Raw genomic sequence first — 16440 nt, 5'->3', positions numbered from 1 at the left:
CAGCAGAAATGTTAATCATCTTCCAGAATAGAAGGAGTATTAGGGACAATAAAGATACCAAAAATGTCCTCTTGCCTATAGAAGAAGCTGAGACAGAACAGATATTATCCTCTCCTGTTTTCCCGGTGAAGAACTATAAATAAGTGGCTACAAGGTAGCATAATAAATACATTGCCAGAGTTCATCAATTCTTCCCAAAGTGTTCACAACAAAGAATTGAACTTGAGTCTAAAAACCTACTTGCAAGGAGAAGAAGTCTCTCTGCCTCTGCTTCTTCTTGTGACCCTTTTCCATGTTCCTCATCAAAACAGCAGTTCAGAGCTTGACTGGCTTGATGAATCACTGTCTGCTGCATGTTGATCTCATTATTCAGCTCCTGGAATAAACCAGTAGTAAAAATAATTAGCAAGAAGAGAGAGATTTAGTGTTACATTCAAACATGGAAATGTGTTGAGATTAGCATTTTTGGAGCTATGCTTCAGAAAAATCACACCATTTAGATGGTAAACTACAAAAATCTTGCAGTTTACAGTTACTTCTGCAAAAGAATATTGCAGCACAACATGTTTTGACCTCAGAGGTGATTTAAATATGGTGGGGAGTCAATAACTTCAACGCTTGTACACTCCATATCCAGTCTAGTCTTCCCTTCACCAGGGGAAGGAGCAGTTAACCAGAAATTCAGCAATGTAGGTGAACAAGGCACCAGTAAAGATCAGAATATTGTCTACTGAAAGTATTTAGTTATGAATCCTGCCTAATACAAAGGCAGTAATAAGATATAGATTCCCCATCCCCTTCTCAAAACAATGGCTTGTTCTCTCCAGACTTACTCCATAGCATGATCCTTCTAAGAGATGCATTAGCTGTTCAAATTATGCAGTATCATTCCCTATTGTTAGATATTTAAGCTAACAACCTAATTTTGCAGTTCTAAGCAGTACGTCAATGTCCTGGACATTCACAGGGGAAATTAAGTGAGGAAATAGTAAATTAGAAAGAATTTTAAGAAGTATATTAGATACCTGCATTTTCTTTTTGATATTGACTTGATCAGATGGGCCATTCTTTTTCATTTCTAGTTTAGAAGTAACATCTTCTTTGCGAACAATGATTTGCTTTATTGAAGGACGATCAGTTTCTTTAAATCTTTGAGACCTATATGCATCAACGCTTTTAAAAGAGGAAACCCCATTAAATGTTTCGCAGGCATGGCAAGTTTTTTTTTTTATGTACATACATATGCGCCAGGTGTTGATGTTTTCCAACTTGCCTAAATGGCTTTAAAAAAAGCATTCTATCAGCTCATTTTAAGTTTAAGCAACATAAAGACTACACAGAGACAATCTTTGATAAAGGCAGAGATCTTAGAAAAAAGCTTTGTTTGTAGTTCAAGCAGTATGCTTCATTAGAAGAGTCAAGAAAGCCAGCGTCTTAATTTGTACACTTACAGAATCAGGTGTGGGGTTTTGTGTTTATTACCTATATGGAAGGTTGCGATCTTCTGACACAGAGCCAATACTGTCTCCGGATTCTGCCCTGGGGACTTTAGTCCTTTGGAACTTTTCAGACTTCAGACTTATATCACTGATACTACTACCTTCACCAGTTGACTTACAAGGAGAGACAAAGGCCTGGGGAGAAGAACAGGTTATATTACAGATATCTGTCCACATTAATCATCATCTGTTTTCTCTCACCTTTACTTGTTTTGCATATAAACAGTAAATTTGGAGGCCGCTTAATACTATATAACAGACATTTTACAAATATTTCCTAGGACATGGAGCAAGCTAATTTATTTATTTCAAAGACACCAATAGATCATTGAACTCAAGAAGATTTTACCCTTAGTTTCCAAACTGGTACATTACATAATTACTTCTCTTCAGATTTTCATCAGTAACCACTTCACTGAATGCATGTATACCACTGGAAGTCCAGCACAAGTAATAGATGTATATACTCAAGCTTGATTTAGCAGAAGTTAAACCACTTGCTTAGCAGAGCATCCCATATGCTATGCTATTTTCAGAGGAAAATAACTTTACCTCATTATGTTTTCATCAGCAAAGTGTCATTTGTAACTTCTCTATTTGCCCAGGTACCACAAAACAACAAAACATCACCGTTCACAAGAAAATTGTACATCTCTCTGATAAACAAGCCCTTCCCCATCTCCTCATAACGCTCACCTCTGGACCAACAGATTCCACTAGAGGGGTTAACAGAGACATTGATGAAATATTCAGTGACTCTTCCTGCTCCTCCTCATCACTTTCACCTTCCAAGCTCATGCTCATTTCTTTCTTCAGCTTTTCTATGTCTGGACCATCCTCTTGAAGAACTTCAAAAATTTCATTTATCACTTTTGAGCTATTCATCTCATCATCCACACTCATTTCAATTTCGTATACTTCATCTGAAGGGTGATGTTTATAAAATATTAGTAGCATCAAGACTGAACTCTTCATTCTTAAGTGAACAGAAAGATGTTAACAGATAAGCCAACTATTTTTGCTTTTCAGGTAAGTTTGATTAAAAAGCCCTTATTATAGTCAGGCATATAGAATTCTAAAGTATACTTCCATCCTTATTTTAATATACTATTACCACATATACTGCGTAATTGATACAGCAAGGGAATAAAAAGATGCACTTGTTCAACAAGTTTCAACATTTTAGTTCAAACAGGTCTGAAACTTAACTGCAAGTCCCATGGTAGAGCAGTCATTTCTGTCTTTTCACAATAAACTTTTAGTATCAGCGTTTTAATATTCCTTGAAGACTTGAATGTCACGAGAGAAGGATAATGATAAAAGAAGTTTCCCGATTTGTTTTACATAAACCTTGTTACAAAACACACATGAGCACCAGCAGATGTATGGCAAATTAATTGTTCAGACTTGAAAGATATTAACACTCTGCTGGACAAGTGGCAACAGATAGCTAAGTGCATTAATATATACCTACTCAATACTAACCTTTCGGTTTCTCAGCAAGTTGTTCAAGTTTTGAGATAGACATCGCTTTTACAGGGCTCTTTGGCTCAGTGGTCTTCAGAGGACTGGGTTTATCAGTCTCTTCACATTTAGAAGCATCTAAGTAGTTTATAAAAAAGAAGTCACTGAAGATTATGTCTAGCCTTTGAATTTATTTTTTTTTTAGTTATTGAATTTTGGAGGTTTGATAGTACAGCTGACAACTTACAAACAGCCCACTAGATTAAGTATTCCAGTTAGTTTGCTGTCAAAAAAAAGCATTAGAATACATACCCTCCACAACCTGTACAGCTAGACTTCTATCTTATAATCAGAAAGCTGATAGCACAAGAAACAATGCTGAAACAAGAAACAATGCTGAAACAATAGTAGAGTGCAGCCACTCAAGAGCAAAAAGGGAAAATTTAAAAAACAAATTAACAAAAAAACCACACAAAAACCACCGTACCAAAACCCAACAGCAGGATATCATCCTGTTTTGCTAGAAGCACATTTGATAGCCTGTTTGCCCATAATGCCTATAAGAAGCATTAACTAAGTTCACTCTTTTTTCACAGAGAACTGGAGGCTATTCCACTCACGTTGTGGTTTAACCCCAGCCAGCAACTAAGCACCATGCAGCCGCTCACCCACTCCCCCCCCACCTAGTGAGATGGGGGAGAGAATCAGGAGGAAAAAGGTAAAACTAGTGGGTTGAGATAAGAATAGTTTAATAGAACAGAAAGGAAGAAACTAATAATGATAACAACAACAACAATAAAATGACAATAATAATAAAAACAAGTGATGCACAATGTGATTGCTCACCACTTGCCAACCGATGCCCAGTTAGTTCCCCAGCAGTGATCCACCCCCTGCCCCAGGCCAACTCCCCGCCCAGTTTATATACTGGGCATGATGTCACATGATATGGAATACCCATTTGGCCAGTCTGGGTCAGCTGTCCTGGCTGTGTCCCCTCCCAACTTTTTGTGTCCCTCCAGCCTTCTTGCTGGCTGGGCATGAGAAGCTGACAAATCCTTGAGTTAATATAAACACTAGCAACAACTGAAAACATCAGTGTGTTATCAACATTCTTCTCATACTGAACTCAAAACATAACACTATACCAGCTACTTGAAAGAAAATTAAGTCTATCCCAGTCAAAACCAGGACAATTCAGTAAGCACCACAAAGGGTGTCACGAGCATCTCTGAATTATTTTCACATCCCCTACTCTAAGAATTAATAGCATAAAGGGATACTGACAAGGGAAGAGTTCCCTCCCATTAGATTATTGTGGAAGTCTGGATACTCAGGTACAGTATAGATTAAATTTGTAACTGATGATTCTCATTCACTCTCCCTACACTTATCATACATGGAAATATGAAATACAGGTAAACCCACTGAGAAACGAAAAGGCAGTCTTGCCTTGCCAATCTTTCAAATGGTATAGGAGTGCAGAGTATTATTATCACACAAGAAGGTTTAGACAAATCAGTGACCAAATAAGAGGTCCAGTTCTATACATCAGTGCTACTCGCCTCTCTATCTGCTCATGAATGTCAAGGGTAGTGCTTCCGTCCAGTATTAGCCACAGGCAGTGACAGTTCTTACCTGAAGACTCCACACTGGGAGACTTTGCTTGCATATCACCTGCTGGTTTGTCTTCTGCTGATCCAAAAGCAGTGGCATCTGAACTAGGAGGATGTTTTGGACTAGCCTGAGATTGGCTTTCCTGGGAAAAATAAAACCATAGTACATTCAGGAGGTAATGGTCAAAGTGACTAAAAAAACCTGCCAGACAGAAACACATTTTAACACCTGCTAGGAAAAAAAAAAGTTGCCTATCCAATATCAAGAAGGATCCTATTTATTTATATAAGAAATTCAGCTGAAGTACTAAATACTAAATTGAGTATGTGTAAGGAGCTTTCTTTTGTTTTTAAAGTTATAGAATATAAAAAACCCACACTTATCAAATAAATAAGTCGATCAATTGGCTCAAAGCAGCACCACTTGTCTCCTTAATTGATTCTGCAGGAGGAAAAAATCTAATAATTTGTTAATAATCACACAAACCACTTGACAAGCAGTGTTGCACAGCCTGGGCATTCACAAAGCATATGTTTTTATCTTTTATTTACATTTGCACATCTGTCCCTGTGTTCAGAACATGTTAAAGCAATTCACAGACTATCATCTTTTGATACATGGAGGTAACATTACCATTTTAGCTTCTGGAAGTTTTCTCTTCAAACTTTCACTTTTCTCCGCACTCCACAGATTGCCCCTATCAAACCGGCCACGAAGGCATGCAAGTTCTCGTTCACGTTCCTAAGCAAATAAAGGGGAACAGGAGAAAAGCCGACAGCTTTAAGATGTCAAAGCATTTCAAATTCCTCAGGTAGGTGCAGAGCAGTAAGAATCTTCCCCAAGCTTATAAGCAAGCTATGAACATAGCAAGTCATACCTGCTTAAGCTGGAGTGCTAAACTGGCAGTAGAGGAATTCTCATTTTGTTTGAGAAGCCTTTCCTGGATTGTCCTTGTATTTGGGGTAACAATGGGTGTTCTGCACCTTGAAGTATTCGTAGCAGGACTCCGTGCACTACGCTCTTGACAGCGCTCCCCAAAGCGTTCCAGGAAGGGCTTAATTCCTGATCCCCCTACAAAAACAATTGTTTTGCATTGAAAGAAACTCTCAAAACCACAGAAAGAAATCACTGCAATTTTGCATCCTGCTGAAGGTTCTCAATGAAGCAATTAGGCTGTCTCCTTTACAGCTCTTGCTCCGTTATAGTTTATACAAATTAAACCTGAAGTGCAAATCACCACAGTAACAGAACACTGAAGTTAATAAAGCAGCAAATCAGAGCTAATTGATGTCCTTCTCTTAAAGTCCACATGTGATCCACCAGTTATTTAAACTGGCTTGCTTTCTCAACATTTCCTCTACAACCAGCCTCACTTGCATCATTCATGTAAATGAGCATTCTAGTACATAATGCAGATAAATTGGGGCGGATGCCAAACAATGTATTGAGCTTGTCTTTTATTGTCAGCATATCTAGAGACACATGCTTGCTCTACTGGCCATCGCTTCAAAGAGTTCAAGTTGTTAGTCCAAATTTCTGACCCAAGAAGCAGTTGAATTTAAAACTGGGCATGATCACTTGCTTCAACATTAAATACTACCACTGAAAAGAAAGACACTATGCAAAGTTAGAACACCTATGTGACATTCAGCTTTGATTTCTTCTAACATATGCAGACTCTTTACCTGATATCAATTGGATACACGTAGTATCCAACAATTTTAAAGCAGCTTTGAATAGTCTCAATTAACTGATGCTACCAGGATACATTTTTACATAGAGAGAAAAGTTACATTGATTTTGCTCAAGAGTTACTAAAATCGTGTCCAAGAAAATACCCTTGCAAAATATGGAAGGTGTTCATTTATGATAATTATCACAGAGCTCTTCAGGACTTTACTCAAGTTACAGCACAAAATAAGCATTATCTAGTATGTTACCATAAATTCTTAATCAATATGTAGTTTTCAACACAGGACACAAGCCTAATTTGAATGAACATTTATTGAAGCTGAAAAACAGCTTACCTGGTGTTGCGGGTTTACCCTTAGGTTCAAGTTGCACATGTGTTCCTTTGACTGGCTCTACTTTGGACTGAACTGGTTGAGGCAAAGTTGATTTTGCTGTTTGTGTACGCTTTTCAGCTTTCTGAGGGCTGCAGGGATTCTCTGTTAGCTGTTGTCGTAGTTCAGATTCTTTAGAACAGGGAACAGTGACTCTTGAGGATTGTGTCAAAAAATTGTTTGAATCCTTAACAAGGAAAAAAGGAATAATGTTAAGATGAGACTGTACATTCTTATTCTCTCAAGAGGAAAAATAATGAAAGCATTCTGCATAGCATACTATAACATAACACACCTATTCCATCAACAATAGAAAAAGCTGAGAACAAGTGCTATAAGCTTTTTGTAGATTTTTTTTATCCAGTATTTCAAATTGTTTCAGCATTTGATTCCAGGTACTTTTGCCAGCTACTTTAGGTATTTTCCCACATTTCCCTAAACAAGACTGCACATGGCAGATATTGTCATTTCATAAATGGCATAAATTGAACAATAGGTATCTGGTACTGCTAATTTCAGCATTCTGACTAAATTTTCATACAGCAATAAATATTTACAGTTTAAGTCAAGCAACTACATGAAGTTACAGAGTGAAACCCAATATCTCTGCAAGAAGCCCCCTTCTCATGGTCAAAAGGGCAGCAACCAATTACTTTGATATCAACTTTTACACGACTTAAGTACACTCGTCTTTAAGTATCAATAAAAGGGATTCTAAGGTGTTTCAGGTCTGCTATTAGAAAAGGGCATGTGGGATTGCAATAATGCAAAAGTTGTAAATAGACTAAGGTTGCTCACATCAAGTCTTTAAATTCAGATTAAACACTTATGGGTTAACATTTGTCCCCCCGATACTCAAATCAATTTTTAATCAGCAACTAAATCAGACACTCACCTCTATCTTTGAGTTTGCTGATTTATTAATAGAAGCCTCAACAAGCCTTTGAGAACAGGATGCAGCTTCCTGCTTTACACTGCTACTATTGATTCTAGCAGATGCTCCACTTGTAGTGGACAATTTGGATAAACAAGTAGTGCCAGGCTGTTCTTGTGCATTGTTTTGCTTTGCAGATGGATGACTTAGGTCATCTTCCCAGGAACCAATGGTAGCAGCAAGGTTAGCTAAACGGCCTCTTCTCCCAATAGGGGTATCACTTGCCAGGGCACTAGATGTCTGCTTAGGTGGAGAAACAGACAGATCTTTTGACTGGAGGGGAGACAGAGGAACACATTCAGAGGGATCTGGAAAAAGAAAACACATTTATTTTGCTAATGAAATATATTGAGTTATATTTGCATCTTTTGCATTTTGCTATATATTAAGTTTACCAACAGTTAGATGTTCTTTCCATGAACAGAATCAAGCTACTAGCTCTGAAGGCATTGAGACTAATCAAGTCAAATTAAAGCTCATTGCAAAGACAACACATTTCTAACCAAGCAGTTTACTAGTTTTATGTCACTGTTGTTATGAGCAAGGTATCACATTAGTAGGGAAAAAAAATATGTATAAAATGAAGCTGCAATCAACAGTTTCATTATTTTAGGCCTTCCCCAGTGCTGTCTAAGAATTCTTTACAAAAACATTAGCATTCACACACACAAAATTATCTTCTGTTAGCAAACATAATCATTAATGCAAACGCTGAGAAATACCAATAATGCTTAGCAAGTGAAATATACCCTCGCTATCCCAGCAGCGTCGCTGTTCTGCCAGTTTCTGCATACGTGTTTTGACTGAAAGGGCTGCAGGAGTTTCTGACTTGGTGTTTGTTTTTCCTTTCTCAAGAGGCTGAACCAATGAAGCCCTGTTAGAAGCAGTTACATGCAACTCTGAAGTCATCTCAGGATAATGATTGCTTGTGGAACTTGAGGGAACTGGCTGTATGTTCTCCGAACTGGAAGCTTGAGTCTCCATATTGTTAGGGCAGAGCCTCTTCGATGGTGATGACTTTGTACCAGGTTTCACTGTACAGGTCAGAGTATTCAAGCAAATTAGTATTCAAACAATCTAAAAATATTTTCAGAGACAGCACAAAACTGTAATGCAATGATATGCCTCCCAAAAAACTGCCCTTCCCAAATTCTACCAAGGACAAGGCACTATCTTTGGCATTATACAGTTATTTTTAAATAACTTACTAATTACTTAGAACATCTGCTCTCAGGTTAAGCTAAACATTAGCCATATTCATTCCCAGTGGTCAGGTAACTGCATCCATCAATGTTTAAGATAAACACAAAGAGTTTTCACTTGCCCTTAGAAAAAAAGGAGATGGGACTTATATCAAAAGACAATCTTTATTAAACTTGTTGCAAAATACCTTCTTCACCAGGAAGAGGTGCCTGGTTACCAGTTTCTAACAAAGGCTCTCTGACCCTCTTGGTCTGTATTGTGGGTCTCAGTCCTGTCTTGGGCCGCTCAGCCATTTTCTTCTGCAGGTTCTCTCGCCGGGCACGGGTTCTTTCAAGGAGTTTCTGAGTAGTCAATAAATCATGTGTTACCATACATTGCAATAAGTGTGTTAACTAGTAATAGCTCAAATGAAAAATGTTTGAATTTTATATGCATATACTAAGATCCACAATACCAGAAATTTATAGTGAAGGCTACATTAAGACAAGCGCAGCTCTCAGATGTTGCTAACTGACCTACTGTAATGCAACAGGATAGAAATATTCAAAGCCTGGTTTTCTGACTGGCTGTCCCTCCTGAAAGCAGAACAAACAAGACTTGTTTTCTACCCTGCCAACTACATGTTTTTTCTGTCTACCTCCTTTTTCTCACTGTGATAACCTCCGATCTCCATGCTTTGATTTCAACATTGCAATGCCCACAGCTTCTCCCGTATTCCACAAGTACCTGTTAGATAAAAGGTAGCTCACACTGTAGCACGTTCCAAGCTACCTCCTTGCTATCTGGCCAGTCAGCATATGTTTGCAGGTTATCTGAAGTTCTTTGGCCTACCAGACAGACAATAGGCTGCAGCATTTTCTTCACAGAAGCAATGGTTTGGGTCTTTTCACCTAGCCACAAACTTTCATGAAAATTGTAGAAGCAGTTAAGTTTGAGACACCTACTCTTTTATTAAGAAGAGGTGTAGCTAGCCAGTAGATTCAAAGTTCCAGTCATCAAACCAACTAGTGTCTCCCATTAGCTTGGCTTTCAAAGGAAACCGGACTAAAGAGACACAAGCAATGGCAGAATTTAAAAAAAACCAAAAAAAGAGAGAGAGAAGAGAGGCTTCTACAGAGCCTGAAGTAATTGAAAACATTTGAAAGTAGTTTTGTTGGGTTTTTTTTTTTACTGAATCACCACGTGACAGTCTTGAACTGTCATAGAATCATAGAATCATTTTGGTTGGAAAAGACCTTCAAGATCATTGAGTCCAACCATTAACCAGCCCCCTAAACCATGCCCTGGAGTACCCTGTCCACTCGCTTTTTGAATACCTCCAGGGATGGTGACTCAACCACTTCCCTGGGCAGCCCATTCCAATGTTTGACAACCCTCTCAGTAAAAAAATTTTTCCTAATATCTAACCTAAATCTCCCTTGCCTCAACTTGAGGCCATTTCCTCTTGTCCTATCTCCAGACACCTGACAGAAGAGACCAACACCCACCTCAAGTCTTGCTAGTAGGTTTTTTTTGGCACCTCACTAAAGCACATCATCAAATCACCTGATTGGCACTAACCCTCTAAGAAAATAATCAACATTGAAGTAGTTGCCAAGTGGTCATAACAAAAATTTCAACAAATTAAATGCATGGTTGTTAATACTTTAAGAAAATGTTACTATTACACCTTCTAAATCAAAAGGTGCATTTCTCTTCCTCAAGCTTAAGTTTTAAGAATAGACTGATGTTATAACTAGTTGTCTTAATAAACAGGCTATTTATCACAATATATCTGTATACAAAGGAACATATAAAGCTATACCAATTAAGCTACCTAATGACATTCTCTTTCATTCCCTATCCATTGGAAATTTGAATACTATGATCATATTCCATACCACAGAGCTGTTTTAGGAAGTGTTCCACACTAGTAGAAAAATGATTCCTTATAGCATCCAAGTTTTAAATAATTGGATGAAGTACAAGGTTGTGTTTTGTTTTTTTTTTTAAAATATTGCATTATCACTCAGTTTGATCACACCTAAAAGTTACTTAATTACTCCTTTGATCTAGGTTTTAAGGCATTTTGAGACAAGCAATTGTGTGATTGAACTAATGGCCTTTAAAGGGAAGCATATAAACTGCACTTGTTTGGTGGCACATAAATTATTGTGAGAACTGTGCCAGCCATTACGTTTCCTGTTGCATAGCAATTAAATACACATTTCACATTTTTAACTGTCTAAGGCTGACGTCTTAAACAATGTTCCATTGTGGGGCAACACAGTACAAATGGAACGTCAATCTCAACAGTTTTTTGTGAAAGCAAAAATCAGCTTGCCTAACTTCCATAGAAAAGGAGGATTTGGGGGGAGAAGAAAGAAAAAAAAGTGGGGAGGGATGACAACATGAAATGCCAGGAGTGCCTTCAATGCTAGTTGTGTCGACAAGTCAAGTTTCCTTATTTCAACCTCCAAAAGGCAGAGCTACAAAGTGCAGGTAATACCCACATAAATAAAATCTTAAAGGCTATATAAACTAACTGTTCTTCTTGCACAAAGTTAAGTAGATCTCCCACAACAGTATTCCTACAGTTCTATTCAAATGCAGTCACATTCCTTTCTGTTTTGCTAGTTCAGTAAAATGGAGTTTCAGTTATTACAAATAGGATGTCACTTTCCAAGAATGCACGCCTCTGTTGTTGAACTCCACCTCCTATTGGCTTTTCGTATCTCAAGTTTTCCATGCAACCGCCACAATTCAAACTCTGCTATTACACATGATGAGTAAGCCAGTCACCAGAACTTGAGACTTACTTTTCAAATTCATCAACAGGGTATTTGCTACAAGTACATTCTCCAAGTGTTCTGATGACAGCCAAAGTTTCAGAGTAGGACATACCTATTTCATTACATCTAGGAATCTGGGAACTACTAAGTCGCAGTTAGAGAATCACTGTTTGTGTTGTAGAAGCACCTTCTAAAAGTCAGAAAAGGCCTTCCCACTTTAAATGTTGATGGGGAATCTTGGTTTTAAAAAACTATGTTTTAAAGTACATTTTTAGCAGCGTTAGAGAAGATACTCAGGCCCATATGTGTTTGGAAGAATTTGTTCTAACTGTCCTGCTTTACTAGCAGAATGCAGCAAAGGGAGCAAATTTATCCATGAGATTGAAGGAACAGTTAACTCCAAACTTCACATACGCAAATTTTCCCCTGAGCAATTGCATCACTCACTTCTCTTTTGTCATCCTCCATGCTAGGAAACCATACTTGGCTCTATGAATGTTAATAAGTACTTCAAAGTGCAAAATAAACTAGACTATTTGTAACATTCTGTAGTACCAAACACAAAGCCTTTTGTGCAAGAAATGCGAATTATACAGTCAGCTATAAACTGAATCACAAATAGTATGCTCATTGTGACCCTAAAAAAGTATTCACTGCACCATCTCCTCAGTGTGTTTTGTATTAATAATTTGGTTGAGATTCAGAAGGTTATTAGTTTTTGCTTGTAAGATTAATCAAAAGAAACATTATTTCAGAACTGTCTGATTTGAAAGCATTCCACTGAATCTTAGAGCAAGATTTATTTGAGCTTAAATTCAGTAAGACCGGGACAAAATTTGTTACTGTAAAGCGATCAGCAAACACTGAATTAACAGCATGCTTTGGCCAATTAAGGATCAAATTACACTGCTTTACATAATCAACACTTACAAGGCTTCACCACTTCCCTGTAAGTAACAGAGCATGGTAATTCGTAGTCAAACATTATCTGAAAGTAGTTAAGCTAATGAAAGGTTATATTAAAAGAAAAAAAAAAAAAACAAAACCAGAACATAAATACTTCATAGTAGGTGGTAAAAAGCTTCCTTTTCAGAAAACTTTTTTGAGGAAAGTTATTAAACTTCAATACTAATACACTAATATTGTGTAAAAATCTGACTAACAGTGCAATGTCCTCCACAGCATAAACATTCTTGATAAGGCAACATTCTAAGCACTCTGCAAGACAAGCACACATTTGAATAAAGTTTACTCTGAGGAGTGGCCTCGCAGTTGGTCATAACTTTTCAGTCAGTTATCTACAAGAAGGGCGTGTTGAGGTTGGAATATCTCCCAGCATGCAAAACCATTTTAAACTTGATTCAGTAATACGGACTTGAAGTTTATTTAAGACTAGTCAGATCATGTCACTCACTAGCAACTAAGGAAGGTGGTTTTGGATGTTTATACTTAGCAAGCCTTTACATCGGAGTAGGGTAAATCTGCCTTGGCATAACAGATTTAGAAAATATGTTCAGATCAATACCTTCTGTTCAGTTTTTTAAATCATATCTGTGCAGTCTCCTTTTTGGGGCACTCTATTTAAAGTATGTCAGTTTGATATACAGGTTGTTTTCATGGGGAGGAGAGAATATTTCACCAACATATTTGATTTGGGTTTTTTGCTAAAGTAGTTTAGGTTTCTGTTTAGGCAGGCTGTGAACTGAAAGCCATTTCTACTATGACATTTCTCAAAGCAGTCACAAGACAGCTCCACAGCTTTACATCTGTCACACATAAAATCAGAGTACAGCACAGCATCTTTAAGAAACTCCAACCTGCATACAGATTCAAGTCGGTCAGTTCCATCCATTTTGTTACAGTTTTGCCTCTGTAAAACTCAAGCACACACATGCAAATCCACCCTGACAACTGACAACTACTTTTTTTTAAAAAAGAGGAACTGTGCCTGCCAATGAAAGTGACCAATCACAGGTGGCAATGAAGTCAAATAGGACGCATTTTTAATGAGATGGTCGCTGCTTTGGGCAAACTTCACACTCGACCTTTAGATACGGCAGGCACAATGTGCGTCAATACCACTCCCATTAGTTTCCAGGGGCCCTTCTGTTTCAGCCGAAAACCTTATCTGCCAGACTCACGTGAAAAGCAAACACTAAAGCGCTAGGAAACGCAGTCATGTATCAGCCCGCTTGAGAAAAGGTCCTCTCCTTCACAAACCCTTGCATGAATAACCCCTCCGCCCTCTCCTGGAAGAGATCTGACGCCCCACAAACGCCTGGGCGGCTACAAAATTGGAAGTGCCAGCACAAGCAAGACGAGGGGGCAGAGAAGCGTCTCCCCGTTGAAGGGAAAGAGGCTGGCTACAGGTCCACAACCCCCCACAGTAACGTCAACGGGGATGAGGGGCGCTGACAGGCCTTAGCCAGGAGCCAGGGCTGGGAGAAACTATTCCGCCCCCAGAGCCCGGCCACAAGGAGCAGCTCTCCTGCGGCCCCCGACCGGCCATTGCTGCCCTCTGTCCCTGCGGCCCCCGCCCCTGACAACTCGCCCCCGCCCCGGATCAAGCCCCAGGCGCACCCCGTCCACAGCTCACCGCTCGGGGGCCGGCCTGCGCCATGCCCTCACCTCAGTGAACGGGTCCATCGCTGCTGCTGCTGCTCGCGCTCCCTCAGGCCGCCCGAGAGTGACGAAACCACCACCCCAACCGCTCCTCAGATTTGAATTTCAGCGCCCGCCGCGGATGCGCATGCGCGAGGCGGCCGCGAGCCCACGCCCGCCGCGCAGTCACGTGACACGGGGGCGTGCCCCCCCGCACCAGCCCCTGCCGTATGCGAGGCAGGCACGACGGGCGGAGGGAGGCGTGCGCGTGCGCACAACCTTCCGCCCCACGCGGCAGCGGGCATTGATTGACAGGAGTGCTATCCAATCAGACAGCAGGTTGCCCTGCTCTCCCTCTTCTCCTTCGCGGCTTCCCTTCCCTGTATGGGAGAGAGCGAGGACCGGGAAGGTTCGCTGGGCCTGATCCGGGCCGCGGCCGGGCTGGCTCTCCCTTTTCCGGTTCCGGGAGCAGGCCTGGCCTCGCGTGCTGCACCCCCGGGCTCTGGGTCTGAACCCCTGCGTGTGGTCGTGCCGCCCGGCGTTTCTGTGTGTGGCGTGCAGGGATTGTATCCAGCCATGGCGGCCCTGCCACCTTCCCTTACTCCTCCTCGTCAGCCTAGCCGGGCGCAAACTGTGGGTTTTTTTTTTTTTAAATTTGAGGCTTTTGCCTCCTTTACAGGCAAGTAGAGCAATACTGCCTGGTTGACTGCACATCTTGCTGCAGCTGCTCAGTAGGAGTGTCTCCCAAGCCTTTTTCATTTGAAGCTTCATTTTTCAGCTGGCATTGACAGGAAAAAATTATTTTAATATAATTCTGTGAACGGAGAGCATACTTATCCCAGTGCACTTGTGAAAGTTGCAGCTCCTTCTCGTGGCTTTTACGCTTCTTGCTTTACAGCCAACGGTCTCATCCAGTCTCGCCCACCAGTTTCTCCCGCTGTCCCCTTCTCCATTTCACTGATAGACCTTTCTTAATATGCAAGTGTCAGGGATGCTGAATTGACATAGACCCATCAGGTGCACAGATGCCGTCCTCACTATCTGGCCACCACATCAAACTCCCTTCCCATAAATGTGTTGGAATGCAATCACAAATACAGCTTGGTTTTTTGTATCTGCTGTTCATCCCAGGAGGCTGCTATAGGCCTGACAGCCCAAGTGATTCAACCTCATCAAATTTCCAGTCTACCCATACATATTGGTACCTCTTTATACCTTTTTGCTTGTATGCAAATAGTTTTCATTACCTTGCATGAATGCTTTTCTTCCCTAGTGCTGTGCTTCTTGCCTCTTGGATTATTTATAGGCAGCAGTCATTTCTTCTTCCAACCTTTACTTTGCCTTGCTAAACAAACCACACTCTTCTAATTGTCCCTCATTAGAAAACCTTTCCAATGCCTTATTTGCAAACAGCATGGCATCAGCGTGCAGCAAAATCTAAAAACACAGTATCAAATAATCCTTTTCTGAAGAAATCTTCAAGATTGGACATGCTGGCCAATGATCATCCCTGCACTGTTCTCAGATAAACGTGGGTTGGAGTAGCCCAAGATCCAGCATCAGAACTTGTTCACACACCAGGCTGAAAATTGGGACTTACCAGGTGAGACTCATCACTCATTCATAATCTGTGAACCAGCCTGTACAGTGATAAGAAAGGACAGGCTTTATTTCCTTCAGGAGAAACTAGGTATAGCTATCACTGGGAAATAACAGAAACATTCCTTCAATGGAGCAGTAGAGAATCAATGCAAGCAAATACCAGAAGACAAAACAGCCAATATGGAGCTTGAAGTCATCAGCAGAAAATAAAAAGAGAGAATTAACATTCAGTCTTGTCTTTTTCCTGCCATCCCAAAGGAAGAAGAGTCATGCACAATTTGAGTCCTTTAAAACAGAACATAATTACTGCAATTTAAACATACTTTCTGCTTTATATGTGGATCTATGAGAATTATGCAGTGCAGCTCCAGCTATCATTGGTTCATTTCCAAACGTGGCTCCATCCATTGCTGTAATCTTTCAAATGATACGGCATAGCGCATGATGCTCAGTCTGAGGGCCAACCAAAATGGTGTTAGCTGCACTGTTAGTATACATAATAATCTCATCTGCTATTTAATGTTAAAAGAGAGGGAAATAATAATGCTTTATTCTGTAAAATAAAGTTCTTGTAAAAAATATTTCTATAAAGTATATTCTGAAAATAAAATTGAGATTCCTAGGAGTGTATAACTGCTTAAAATGTCAGTGCGACGTGCATGTGACAAATGTCCTTTCGTTTTGGT

At 39.9% G+C, this 16440-nt stretch overlaps 1 protein-coding gene across 2 annotated transcripts in view; it reads right to left on the bottom strand.

Annotated features, from left to right (window-relative positions):
• Positions 1–14270, bottom strand: part of ANLN (anillin, actin binding protein) — a 31763-nt gene extending 17493 nt beyond the window's left edge. For both annotated transcript variants that reach the window (XM_052792860.1, XM_052792868.1), the window contains exons 1-13: positions 14180–14270; positions 8968–9121; positions 8327–8611; positions 7539–7885; positions 6608–6830; positions 5458–5651; positions 5214–5321; positions 4602–4722; positions 2985–3101; positions 2196–2422; positions 1483–1634; positions 1026–1173; positions 241–376 (exon numbers count right to left, since the gene is read on the bottom strand). In XM_052792860.1, coding sequence (XP_052648820.1) covers positions 241–376; positions 1026–1173; positions 1483–1634; positions 2196–2422; positions 2985–3101; positions 4602–4722; positions 5214–5321; positions 5458–5651; positions 6608–6830; positions 7539–7885; positions 8327–8611; positions 8968–9121; positions 14180–14197 — 2230 coding nt within the window. In that variant the 5' untranslated portion in view covers positions 14198–14270. The remainder of the gene's footprint in view (positions 1–240; positions 377–1025; positions 1174–1482; positions 1635–2195; positions 2423–2984; positions 3102–4601; positions 4723–5213; positions 5322–5457; positions 5652–6607; positions 6831–7538; positions 7886–8326; positions 8612–8967; positions 9122–14179) is intronic.
• Between the last annotated feature and the right edge of the window lie 2170 nt (positions 14271–16440).

This window comes from Harpia harpyja, chromosome 1 (assembly GCF_026419915.1).
Source record: "Harpia harpyja isolate bHarHar1 chromosome 1, bHarHar1 primary haplotype, whole genome shotgun sequence".
Taxonomy (NCBI): domain Eukaryota; kingdom Metazoa; phylum Chordata; class Aves; order Accipitriformes; family Accipitridae; genus Harpia; species Harpia harpyja.
The sequence above is the reverse complement of the archived record's forward strand: the minus strand, read 5'-3'. Positions and strand labels throughout refer to the sequence as shown.